Source organism: Yamadazyma tenuis, chromosome 1 (assembly GCF_029203305.1).
Source record: "Yamadazyma tenuis chromosome 1, complete sequence".
NCBI classification, from domain to species: domain Eukaryota; kingdom Fungi; phylum Ascomycota; class Pichiomycetes; order Serinales; family Debaryomycetaceae; genus Yamadazyma; species Yamadazyma tenuis.
Genome location: NC_089461.1, coordinates 2,227,519 through 2,239,862, shown reverse-complemented (window position 1 = coordinate 2,239,862; position 12,344 = coordinate 2,227,519). Strand labels below are relative to the sequence as shown.

Here is a 12,344-nt window from a genome sequence, read left to right as displayed (position 1 = left end):
TCGATAGTACTAACACTCAATCATCACCATGGATACCCCCATAGACACGGTGACACTCCTGAACGAGCCGCGGCTTCTTCAGACATGTGTCATACATGATCTAAGGTTTCAGAAAGCCCGGTACCATGGATTGAGAGATTTAACAGATATCAACGTCCAACAAGCGCTTATCACCAAAGACTTACTTTTCACATTATTGGGCCATGAGGGCCAGTTCATTCGCCTAAGTGACAAGTACAGCGCCAGAGACTTGGAAGTGAGTATCGGTGGGCCCGAGTTCAAGATCGCAAAGAACTTGGACATTCTGTTAAAGCTCGTCACCAAAAAGATCATTAAATTTGGCCGCTACTACTGCTCGATCAACAACTTCTTGGAACACTACGACAACGAGCTGTTTGGAAAAGCGGTACAGAACCTTTGCCATGCGATTGTGGCATTTAAGGATAAGTACGAGAAGGTGGTGATAGAGCTTGAGAATCTGTTTAAGTATGATGCGAGCTTTAACTTGAATTGGTTTGACAACATCTTGAACAAGCAGATCTCGAGTGAGATGGGCCATTTCTATGAGATCGTAAACATGATACACAACGAGACATTGAAGAGACAACGAGAGTACTTCCACAATCGAGATAAGTACTTGGATGAATATGCTCAGACGCAGATAGGAGACGACTTCCACAACCCTGGGTCTGTCGACTTATTTGTGGATCCAATAAAGTTCAATGTGTGCAAAGGAGGATTAGTGTTACAGGCAATCCAGCAGAGAATCAGGGCTTTCAAGGGAGATGTGGTGTCCACGACGTTTCTCACGAAGCTTTTCGAGGAGGTGAGTAAAGACTACTTGAACTCGTTGAATGAGTGGTTGGTTAACGGAATAATAGATGATCCGTTCAAAGAGTTCTTGATCAAGCAGACGTCTTTCCAGAGCTTTTTGAAGCCACTGATGCAGATCTATTGGGACGAAATCTTCAAGTTCAGGTACGATGGGTTGATTGACCAACTTCAAAGTAAGGATATCCAGAATAAAATCCTTTTGACAGGGAAGTACTTGAACATATTCAAGCATTGTACTGGCCTCGAGAACTTCGAAAGCTTCAATGAAAATCTCATGCCCATAAAGAGTATCTTCAGTCAGGACTTTGAGTTGAAGGTCGACAACTTCTATAAACGAGCCAATAAATTGTTGATGAAGTTAATTTTCGAAGGATACAATTTCAACTTTGTAGTGGAATACTACCTGAAGCAATTTCTACTTGATAACTCCAGTGGGGTTGACAACTTTATTGAGGCCAACTTGAACGACTTGCAGAGAAATAAGTTCAAGATCTCGATTTCCAAGCTCATAAAGAGCTTTAATAATACCCTTCTCAGTGATGAAAATAATGACCTTTCCCCCTTGAACAAGAGTTTGAACAGCAAACTCGAGTTTTCCATCAATTCCCTTAGTTTTTATGATTTAGCCAAAGAGGTGTTAGCAGTGGAGCCTATAAATGCAGAGGATGCTATCAGAGATATAAACCGAGGCGAAACATTTGAAGAAATTGTCCACAAGAACCTAGACAACAAACGTCAGAATATTGCCAGTGCTGGTTCCAACATTAGTCCCGAATCCACCGGGAACTTCAGATATGACCCACAGAACGCTGACCAACTCACGATTTTGGGAGTCAATCTTAGCATGGACTTACAGTTCCCCTTGAACTTGGTAATCAACTATAACTTTAACCTCCAGTACCAGCTTGTGTTCAACAACCAGCTTTTCCTCAAGTTTATCAACAAGCTAATCGATAACACATGGAAAGAAGTGTCGTTATCGCATGTGTGGAACTTTCCCGGCTTTGACAGAAAGATCTCAAAGTGGATTCTCCGTAGCAGAGTATTGCTTAATCGGATGAGAGACTTTGTCAACGAGCTTCACTACTACATTTCGTTAGAAGTCATTGACAAGAACCACAAGGAATTGAAGAGCCATCTCGAGAGTGTGGCTCATCAGTTGAAGGAAGAGCCGTTGGAGTCAAGTTTCAGTGAGGCGGATGCTTCTGGGTTCAATGGTAACTCGTCGTTCGTCAAGGGAATGACCAATAGTTACCATGAACTTTTCAACAGTAAGGCCAACAACACAAATGCCAGTCCAGTAGACATCATTGACTTGAACAACTTGTCCAGTAAGATGGCAACGATTCTCAACAACATTTTGAGAGACACTTTCTTGGTGCATGAGAAGGTGATGAACGAACTCCAGGAATTGTTGGTGTTGATAGTGCTGTACAACCAGTTTCTTAACAAGTTGAAGCTGTCGTTGATCATGATGAACGATGAGCTTTTCTTCCAATACAAAGAAGCGTACCCTGTTTATATGGAAGATAAGGAGATCAACTCGAACCTGGTAGAGACGATATATGGCAACCTCAACGACGAGTTGATCAAATACTTTGAGGGCTTCAACAACCTGCTAACAAGGTTTATGTCTTCGATCAACTCGAATCTCGACAATTCGAGTCAGCAGTTCTTAAACCTTTTCCAATCGTTGGAGAACTGCTTCCCGGATCAGTAGAAAAATGGGGCATTTCGTGTATATTGTATCTTTAGTAGCTTAACAAAACTTACTTAACCTATAAACCTCTAGTCCTGGGCCTCTTCAGTCTCGGCCTGCTGCTCGTTCAATGCCTTGATAATCTCGTCAGTTTCCTCGTCACTATAGATTCTGAAACCCTTTTCAGCCGTGACACTAGCCAATTGAGCATTCTTACAATCCAACTTCTCTTCCATCACCTGTTTCAAGATCTTCAACGCCAACAACTCGGCTTCTTTCAACGTCAACGACTTGTGGTACTCATTCTGCAATTCAGCCTGAGCACCTTCCGAGCCCGATCCAATGGCCTTAGCGTCATACCGGTAAAAGGTCCCAGAAGGTTCTGCATGGTACAATTGGGGCCCGTTTTGCTTATCAATACCGGCAATCAACAAAGCTACTCCAAACGGTCTCGACATCAACCTCTTTTCACCGCCAGCACCTTCACCGAATCTTAATGCTAAATCGCACACTGACTGGGTCAAGCTTTCCACCTGAATTTCTTCATCATAGTACAAGTCATGGGTCAACGACGAGACTCTGGCGTGATCTATCATAGACCGGGCATCAGCCGTCAATCCTGACATGGCACAGCCTATGTGTCTGTCGACCTCCAAGATTTTTTCGATTGATGAATGCTCCAACAACGGAGAAGTTACTCTTTTTTCGACACCCAAAATCACACCTTCAGAGGTGGCGATTCCAATGGCGGTTGAGCCCAACTTGATGGCCTCGAGCGAATATTCCACCTGGAACAATCTTCCTTCGGGAGAGAAGGTCGATACCCCTCTGTCGTACTCACTTCTGGTCAAGAACATAGTTATAGAATAAATTTGGTGGCAAGCGCGCGGGTTGAGATTTTGACAGTAGTGGTAAATTTGAGATTTTGAATGAGCGAGCTTTACGTTTATTCTCTACATATTTTGAACCTAAGCCTTTGGTGCCAATTCCACAATCTTCTCGGCAGCAGGGTCCAAGTCTTCGAAGGCATACAACTTTAAGCCGGAGTTGTTGATCAATTCCTTAGCCTTCTCCATGTTGGTACCTTGTAATCTGACAACCACAGGAATGTCCAAGTTGAAGTTCTTGGTGGCAGCAATCAAACCTTCAGCAACGTAGTCACATCTGACGATACCCCCGAAAATGTTGACGAAAATCCCGTTGACCTTCTTGTCAGACAAAATCAATTCAAAGGCTTTTTCAATGGTTTGAGGAGTAGCAGTACCACCACAATCCAAAAAGTTGGCAGGTTCACCACCGTATAACTTGATGATGTCCATGGTGGCCATAGCCAAACCAGCACCATTGACGATGTTGGCGATGTTACCGTCCAACTTGATGAAGTTCAATCCGTACTCAGCGGCTTCCACTTCTTGAGGGTCTTCTTGAGTAGGGTCTCTCCATGAGAACACTTCCTTTTGACGGAAGCTGGCGTTGTCATCGAAACCCAATTTGGCATCCATGGCCAACACCTGGTGGTCAGGGGTTTCAGACAATGGGTTGATTTCTACCTGGGTGCAATCTCTTTCTTGGAACACCTTGTACAAGTTTTGCACGGCCTTGGCGGCTTCAGGAATGGCTTCTGGGGTGTATCCCAACACGGAGGCAACCTCGGTGGCCAAGGCGTCAGAAACACCGCCGCCCAAAGGCACCAGGAATGTCTTGATGGCCGTTGGGTCAGCAGCAGCAACCCCTTCAATGTCCATACCACCTTGGGCAGAGGCCACAATCATGGGCAATTGGGTGGATCTGTCCAACAAAATGGCGAGGTAAGCCTCGGTGAGGGCGTCTCTTCTTTCACAGATGTACACGGCGGTGACTTCTTTACCAGCAGCACCGGTTTGTTTGGTGATCAACTTGTGATTCAACATCTTTTCTGCCAATTCCTGGGCTTCTTCAGGGGAGGAAATCACCTTGACACCTCCTTGGAAGCCGTTGTCAAAGTGACCTTTACCTCTTCCACCGGTTAAGGCTTGGGCTTTAATGACCAATTCGTTGGTACCCAAATTTTTGGCGGCCTGGTAAGCGCCTTCTGGGGTGGTGGCAGCTTCACCAGCAGGAACGCCAACGCCGTATTGTTTCAACAATGCGGCCGAACGGAATTCGTGCAATGACAAGAGTCTCTTTTGGTGGGCGACCGACTATAATTCGGGTTAGTAAAGGCATGTTTTGATCACCGGATCCCTGTGGATCGAAGTGGTTGGTGGACACGAGTACATACTTTTGTGGCACGGGCAAAGGATCTGGATAACATTGTGGATGGGATATACCTAGAGGATGGGAGTATAGATATCAACAGAGGAAAATTGGATCCTACTTTAGAATATATATATGAATAGGATATATATAACAAAAGTTTTTTTTGTCGAAGTATGTTCCTTTTAATTGTGGAAAATGAATTAGGCGGCTTTGCCTCCTGCATATGCGCCCCATGTCCGAGGTGGGAGTTGGGTGGTTTTGTGTCAGGACACGGACGTATTTGCACCGGGACAAGCTGGGGAACCGAGACAGCCACATGGGGTTTCTAGAGGTAAGAGGGGGGGATGAAGATGTTTGTGGATTGTAGTTTGAAATGTTGGTGGGTGTGTATGGGGCAAATTTGGGAAGGTATTTGGGTGGAGCCCGGGGTGATTATATCCCGGGTGGTTTTTGTTCGCGGGGGTCTTGCACCCGTTGTCGCTAGCTCGCGAGGTCAGATAAATCTCGCGGTCGACTGGCCCTATCGGCTGTTGTTCGCGGTAATTTGGCGGTGGGCTGGCGGTACTGGGTGTTTTCGCAGCGGTTCCCCTCTCCTCCAGTTCCTGCCCGGGGCAAATGTCGCGCTCATCGCATCACAAAAAACATTTACCACCCCATGAAATCCATCACCAACCGCCGTTTTGACGACAGCGATGACGAAGATGTGCTAGCACGTACCCTCAAGCGCAGGAAACAAGACTCCCAAAAGAACGATGCCGAAAACGACGCCTTTGGCGGGTTATCGCTTGGTTCTCTCAGCTCTGCTCAAAAGCAGATGTACCAAGACCAAAGCCAACACGACTCAGATGACACTAATGACAACCACAAATCCTCCCACAAACCCCAGCATAAGCATAAACCCGCCAAGGGCCCCCAGCAGAAGAAGAAACACAAACACGCTCCTACTGAAACCTCATCCAAAAAACCAGTGTCTCGTATTAGAAACCTCAGTGACGTTGTAACCCCTAAGTACGCTGGAACCCTCCATCAAGACCTCCGGTTTGACGCTGCGTACGGGAAGGCCGACCTTCGAGAAGCCCGGAAAAACTATGCATTTTTGGATGATTATCGACAAAGTGAGATAAACGAGTTGCAAGCATTGATCAAAGACCGAAAGAGCTTTGGCATGCTTCTGATCCGCGAGCAGAACGACGCCCGTGACAGGCTCCAATCATTAAAGTCTCGGCTCGATACCCTTAAGAATCGTGATCTTGAACACAAAATCTTGGATGACTATAAGAAAGAACAAATGCAAAACTTCCGTGACGGTAAGCAGTCGAATCCTTATTTCTTGAAGAGAAGTGAACAGCGTAAATTGATTCAAACGGCCAAGTTCGAGTCGATGAAGCCAGTCCAGCGGGAGAAGGTGATGGAGAGAAAGAGAAAGAGAAAGCTTGGTCGGGAGTTCAAGCAGATGGAGTTCTAAGTAGTACTGCTCAAGTAAAATTAGAAACCACCACTGGAAAATGGGCAAGCTGGTCACCACTGTTTATGATTCTGTGCACCCTGAAGACAATTTTTGCATTTGATCAGCAGTTGGGTGATAAACCCATCATTCCCTAAATTAGCGTTTTACAGGATAATAGAGTGATGAAACATTTCATAAAATGACTTGTGTTTTCGGCTTTTTAGTAATGTTTGATATCAATATCGTAATCTTGATAAATGTAACTGTTTGAATTCTTTGGAGTGATTAAGCTCTCGAGGAAGAACAGAAGCCATATTTCTGGGATAAATATATTTGTTAGAAAGTTCAAGACCAACATTCAAATATACATTAACTTACTCGCTTTATGTAAAAGGTTCTTTACTTCCACATAGGCGGTTTTTGTAAACGATGGTTTCACAAATGCTACCTGATACATCGCGGTATTTTAGAACTCTATGCTTTTTCGCAGCCTCTTCGTAAAGATAGTGGAATATCGTGGACCACCGTGGACCACGAATCCCTGGAAGCACACGACTATAGTACTTGATATAATACTAGCCTAGTCAAATTTTAATGGACAAAAAGATAGTGAATGAGGCGAGATTCGAACTCGCGCGACTTTACGTCAACAGGACTTGAATCTGCCGCCTTAACCACTCGGCCACCCATCCAGTATCGAGGGAAATATAGGGCTGCATAATGATACTGTGCAAAATTCGACCTAACCCATGCGAAATGATTGCAAAAAACGGAAGCGGAGGAGACCCAAATACGACGGATCCGTTATTCAGTCTATATAAACCCCATGTTCAAACCGTCTGTATTGCAAAATTATTATCATCATGCAAGCAGTTCCCATTACCACCAAAGGGTTTGGCACTCTCAGTTTAACCGGCCGCCCAACCCCTCAACCCCTTCAACATTCCATTGAAACCATGAAGTATGTGAAACACACTCATGGCGTCAAGTTCTTTGACTGTGGGGAATTCTATCAGTTCAATCCCGAGTTCGCCAACTTGAAGTTAGCAAGAATGTTCTGTGAACAAGAAAACGATAAGGACATTGTTTTATGTGTTAAAGGTGCCCTTAATAGGGCCAATATGAGTCCCGATGCTTCACCCGATGGTCTCAAAAACTCCATCGATGGAGTGGTCGATTTCTTCAAAGACTTGAAAGTCAGGCCCAAAATCATCTACGAAACTGCACGTGTTGACAAGCGGTACACGGTGGAGGATGTGACTTCCCGGATCTACGACAGAGTTAAGGCTGGTGACATCGATGGGGTGGCTTTGAGTGAAGTGAGTGCGCAGACGATCCGAAAGGCAGTTGCGGTGGCTCCCATTTCTGCAGTGGAATTGGAATTTTCCTTAGTTGTGGAAGACATTCTCTACAATGGAATTTTAGCAGAAGCTTCCAAACACCAAATTCCAATCCTCGCCTATTCTCCAGTGGGAAGAGGAATGTTGACTGACTATGTGGTAGAGCACCCAGATTTCCTTAGTACTATTCCAGATAATGACTTTAGAAAGACATTCGATCGGTTCCAACCCGAGAACTTTGAAAAGAATAAGGCTCGTCTGTTGGCTTTGTACAAGTTTGCAAAGTCAAAAAATCTTTCTTTGGAACGCTTGGCCTTAAGCTATCTTGAAAGTTTATCAGGGCTTGAGAACTTCATGGGTATTGCTAAGGTCACCAGGATTATTCCGATTCCTTCAGCATCAAGTCCTGACAAGGTGGACAGAAACTACTCTGGACTTGTGAAGTTGTCTAGAGAAGACATTGATGGTATCCACAAGATCATGGAGGAGAACCCATTGCACGGATATCGGTACAATGCCCATGCTGAGGAGCATTTGAACGGTTGAACATACTATTGATGTTCTTCTATTCTCATAAACAGTATTGTCTCTATAGTATGAATTTATTGCTTTTTGTAATAGGCCTGGCCATAACGGTAGTTGGAGGTGCGCTTGGTGTAATTTAAACTGAAGTTGAGAGGAGATCAAATGATAGACATGATCAAATGACCTAGAGATCGTGAATGCTGGCAACTAGCCCAGTCAGATGGTTTGTAGATAGAAACAACGGACACTATTGACAAGGTCGTAACAATTAACACTCTATTAAACGGAAGTAGCAGGGACCGTATCTTTCTTGATTTCGTTGGCAACCCAGTCTTCGTACGAACCAACGTAATTTCCTCTCTTTTTATATCCAAACGTCTTGGCCAAATCCTCGGCGGCAGTGGACCGGATTCCGGCCAAACAGTAGAAAATCAATTCCTTGTCAGCGTCTGGTTTCTTAAATCCAAAATTCTCTTCAAATTCTTCGGCATTCAATCCCAAAGCCCCCGGGCTCGACTTGAACGGAATATTTATGGCTCCTGGAATATGTCCTTCTTCGTATTCCACAGGCTCTCTGACATCCACAATTATGGAATCAGGATTGGGGGCTTGAGTCAATTTCTTGATTTGCGGATAGTTATACAACTTGGCCTTGCATTCCTCAGAAATGACGCTGTAGAAGCGCCGAGCCGTGCCGGTGGTGGCACGGCCCACAAAAATGGTCTGGGTGGAACTGAGACCACGAATAGCCATCAAACCCTGGAGTTTAATGGGTTGGTACAAAACGGGTGATAACATGGAGGCAGCAGGTCTGCATGCGAGCGGGATAGCCAACGCTCTTTTGATCGCCATCATCACGTGAGGTGAGGGAGGAGGGGGATGCAAGTCTATATGAGTCTCCCAGGATGCGATGCAAGCGGAGATAGAAACTGGTGTGTTGGTAAAAGACGATAGAAAAACTTTCAGGGTTATCCGATCGAGCGCGAGACCGAACGAGGTGGAACTGGGATCGAAAAGGACGGGATAGTCGTGGGCGCACCTAAAAATATTTGTATATATTACTATGTTGTTGAAACCCCGGAAACATCTATGGGTGGGGATTGAAGTTATCGTTAGCATCGTAAGGTTGAACTCGACAAACGGGACGGGCTCGGGGTTTAAAACAACCCGTCGATTTCTCCGTCTTCATTAACTTCCACATTCATGAATCCACAGTGCGTAGGTAACCCGGGAATCGTCTGGATCTCGGCTGCCAATGCATACAAGTACCCGGCTCCGATGGAGGCACGCACGTCTCTAATGGGGAAAGTGAATCCCGTGGGGACTCCCTTCAAGGCTGCGTCGTGGGACAAGGAATATTGGGTTTTGGCAATACAAATGGGCAAGTTACCGAATCCCTGTTTGGTGTAGGTATCGATTTTCTTTTGGGCCTCGGGGGAGAACTCCACGTCGGCAGCACCGTACATCTCCCTGGCAATGGTGGCAATTTTTTCCTCGACGCTAGGAGCCGTGTCGTACAAGAATCTAAAGTTCTTGTCGGGAGAGTTACAAGCAGCAATAACACCATGGGCCAAGTCTACGGCACCCTTACCACCTTCTTCCCAGTGGTTGGAGACAATGGCATCCATGGCACCGGCACGAAGAGCCTCTTCTTTGATGATTTCATGTTCCTTGTCAGTATCAGACGACATCTTGTTGATGGCCACCACCACTGGCAAACCGTAGGCACGAGCATTGGAAATATGCTTACCCAAGTTGGAGCATCCGACTCTCAACAAGTCACAGTTCTCCTGGGTGTAGGCAGCAGCCAAGGGCGCACCGGCCTTGACTTCAGGACCACCACCGTGGACCTTTAAGGCTCTAACGGTGGCCACAATCACAATACAATCGGGCACCAAGCCAGAAGACCGGCACTTGATGTTAATGAACCGTTCACCTCCCATGGTGAAGTCGAACCCAGCTTCGGTGACAACATAACCTTCTTGTTGCAGTTTTTCCTCAGCACTCAAGTCACGAGAAGTACCGGCCAACTTCAAGGCCATTTTGTCGGCCAATATGGAAGAGGCTCCGATGGAGATGTTGGCAAAAGGACCAGCGTGCACAAACACAGGGGTTCCTTCCAACGTCTGCATGATGTTGGGCTTGATGGCATCCTTCAACAAGGCTGTCAAGGCACCAGCACACCCAATATCTTCACAGGTGACGGGTTCACCGGACCTGGAAGATGCAACCACCATGTTACCCAATCTGGTTCTCATATCTTCCAACGAGTTGGCCAAAGCCAAGATGGCCATACACTCAGAAGCCACCGTGATGTCGAATCCAGTGTGTCTGGTCATACCTTTTTCACTAGGAGCTTCACCAACGGTGATTCCTCTCAAAAACCGATCGTTACAGTCCACCACTCTTCTCCAGGTGATGGTGTCAGGGTCGATGTCCAAACGCACAAACTTGGACACTTCTTCGGGAGTCAAATCGTCTGGGTTGGTCTTGTTGATGCCCAACTTCTGCAATCTCTTCAACATGCACAAGGGGAAGGTTCTAACACCTTTCTTGGCCGGCACCAATCTACGGTACAAGGGAGCATCTTTCTGGGTGGTTTCGTGGAACATTCTGGTGTCGATGGCTGCTGCCAACAAGTTGTTGGCCATGGTGATGGCATGGATATCTCCAGTGACATGCATGTTGAACTCATCCATGGGGATCACCTGGGAGTATCCCCCACCGGCAGCACCACCTTTGATACCAAAGGTGGGTCCCATACTGGGCTGACGGACGTTGGCAAAAACATTCTTCTGGAGATGAGCCCCCAACGCCTGGGCCAATCCCACGGTGGTGGTGGACTTTCCTTCTCCCAATGGAGTGGGGGTGATACCGGTCACAAGCACGTACTTCCCGTTATCCTTGTTTTTCAACCGTTTCAAAAGGTCCAACGACACTTTAGCCTTGTAGCTGCCAAAAGGTTCCAATTCCAGGTCCAAAATCCCTGCTTCCGATGCCACATGGGTGATTTTCTTGGGTTCTTGGGCACGAGAAATCTCATAGTCCAGCGGCACCGGCTTGAGCAAGTCCAACTTCAATGGGTTGGTGAACTTGGGAGTAACGGTGTTTTTGGTGTAGTGCGACTTTGCAGCCTCCACCACGTTATCCAATAAGGATGCAACAGTCATAGGACCGACTCCACCAGGTACCGGGGTGATCAAGCTGGCGGCATTGGCACACGAGGGGTCACAGTCGCCCACCATGCGTGAACCTGACTTCTTGGAGGCATCTGCAATGAAGTTGGTACCAACGTCAATTACAACCGCACCGGGTTTTAACCACAGACCCTGGACAAAGTGAGGTTGGCCAATGGCTGCCACCACGATGTCGGCGTGCGACACGTACTTGGCAATCTCCTCTATCGGTGTGTGCGAGTGCAACACCGACACGGTGGCATTGGAGTCGGTCAACAAGTTGGCCATGGGCTTACCCACAATATCACTGCGGCCCAACACCACCGCATTAGCACCGTCAACCTTGACGCCCGAGGCCTGCAACAACTGCAACACTCCCTTGGGGGTGCAAGGCACAAAGTGAGGGCGCCCGCCCTTTTTGTTCAACTCGCCTACGTTGAAAGGTCCGAATCCATCAACGTCTTTATCAGCTGCAACGGCAGCGGTGACAGCCGTCTCGTCAATATGATCTGGCAATGGCAACTGGACCAAAATCCCGTCGACGGAGATGTCTGCGTTCAAGGAATCGATGTGGCTCAACAACTCGAACTGCGTGACGTCGCCAGGAAGGTTGATGATTTCACAGTCGATGTTGGCTTCTTTAGCGGCCTTCAACTTCATTCTCACGTAGGTGGATGAGTCCTCACGTTCTCCGACCTGGATGATCGATAACTTGGGGACAAAGTCGGCGTGCTTAGCCTGGAGAATGTCGATCTGTTCGTGGATCTGGTGGCGGATGCCGGCGGCAATCGCCTTTCCGTCGATTAATTGTGCCATTTGGTTGGAGGTTATTGAAAAAATGTGCGATGTTGGACGCTTTTATGCGTGGGCGCGGAGTCAGGAAAAGAGTCATTTTGGTGGTGATGGGTGAAGAGTGAAGAGAACAGTTTTGGGAAAAACGGGACGAGGCTGGTGACGAGGGGCTGAGAGTACACGGAGACACATGGGAACGATGAAGATGCAGATGGAGGGGGGGACCGGGATGTGTATTTAGTGTGGGTGTGAAATGTGGTTTGGGGAACCAATTTAGCGATGGCAGCCAGGAA

At 46.9% G+C, this 12,344-nt stretch overlaps 7 protein-coding genes and 1 non-coding gene across 8 annotated transcripts; 3 read left to right on the top strand and 5 right to left on the bottom strand. All coding sequences in view use genetic code 12, as the record gives it.

The window, feature by feature from the left end:
- Window positions 1–28: 28 nt before the first annotated feature.
- On the top strand, window positions 29–2,554 carry alp4 (gamma tubulin complex Spc97/GCP2 subunit Alp4; the record flags this gene model as incomplete). The annotated part of the gene is made up of 1 exon (XM_006688466.1): window positions 29–2,554. The coding sequence occupies one exon, from the start codon at window positions 29–31 to the stop codon at window positions 2,552–2,554; it is 2,526 nt and encodes an 841-aa protein (XP_006688529.1).
- A 68-nt stretch (window positions 2,555–2,622) lies between these two features.
- PUP2 (proteasome component pup2) lies at window positions 2,623–3,390 on the bottom strand (the record flags this gene model as incomplete). Its single annotated transcript, XM_006688465.2, has 1 exon — window positions 2,623–3,390. One exon carries the CDS (start codon window positions 3,388–3,390, stop codon window positions 2,623–2,625), a length of 768 nt encoding a protein of 255 aa, XP_006688528.1.
- A 111-nt stretch (window positions 3,391–3,501) lies between these two features.
- On the bottom strand, window positions 3,502–4,826 carry LSC2 (succinate--CoA ligase beta chain; the record flags this gene model as incomplete). Its single annotated transcript, XM_006688464.2, has 2 exons — window positions 3,502–4,713; window positions 4,794–4,826. 2 exons carry the CDS (start codon window positions 4,824–4,826, stop codon window positions 3,502–3,504), a joined length of 1,245 nt encoding a protein of 414 aa, XP_006688527.1.
- A 600-nt stretch (window positions 4,827–5,426) lies between these two features.
- On the top strand, window positions 5,427–6,236 carry RRP36 (rRNA biogenesis protein rrp36; the record flags this gene model as incomplete). Its single annotated transcript, XM_006688462.2, has 1 exon — window positions 5,427–6,236. One exon carries the CDS (start codon window positions 5,427–5,429, stop codon window positions 6,234–6,236), a length of 810 nt encoding a protein of 269 aa, XP_006688525.1.
- Window positions 6,237–6,828: 592 nt separating this feature from the next.
- Window positions 6,829–6,910, bottom strand: PSN45_001090. The gene has a single exon. It is a non-coding gene; the product is annotated as a tRNA-Leu (tRNA).
- Window positions 6,911–7,174: 264 nt separating this feature from the next.
- On the top strand, window positions 7,175–8,104 carry plr1_2 (pyridoxal reductase Plr1; the record flags this gene model as incomplete). The annotated part of the gene is made up of 1 exon (XM_006688461.2): window positions 7,175–8,104. One exon carries the CDS (start codon window positions 7,175–7,177, stop codon window positions 8,102–8,104), a length of 930 nt encoding a protein of 309 aa, XP_006688524.2.
- Window positions 8,105–8,362: 258 nt separating this feature from the next.
- RDL2 (Thiosulfate sulfurtransferase rdl2, mitochondrial) lies at window positions 8,363–8,938 on the bottom strand (the record flags this gene model as incomplete). The annotated part of the gene is made up of 1 exon (XM_006688460.2): window positions 8,363–8,938. One exon carries the CDS (start codon window positions 8,936–8,938, stop codon window positions 8,363–8,365), a length of 576 nt encoding a protein of 191 aa, XP_006688523.2.
- A 302-nt stretch (window positions 8,939–9,240) lies between these two features.
- On the bottom strand, window positions 9,241–12,075 carry ADE3 (tetrahydrofolate synthase; the record flags this gene model as incomplete). The annotated part of the gene is made up of 1 exon (XM_006688459.1): window positions 9,241–12,075. One exon carries the CDS (start codon window positions 12,073–12,075, stop codon window positions 9,241–9,243), a length of 2,835 nt encoding a protein of 944 aa, XP_006688522.1.
- Window positions 12,076–12,344: the final 269 nt, after the last annotated feature.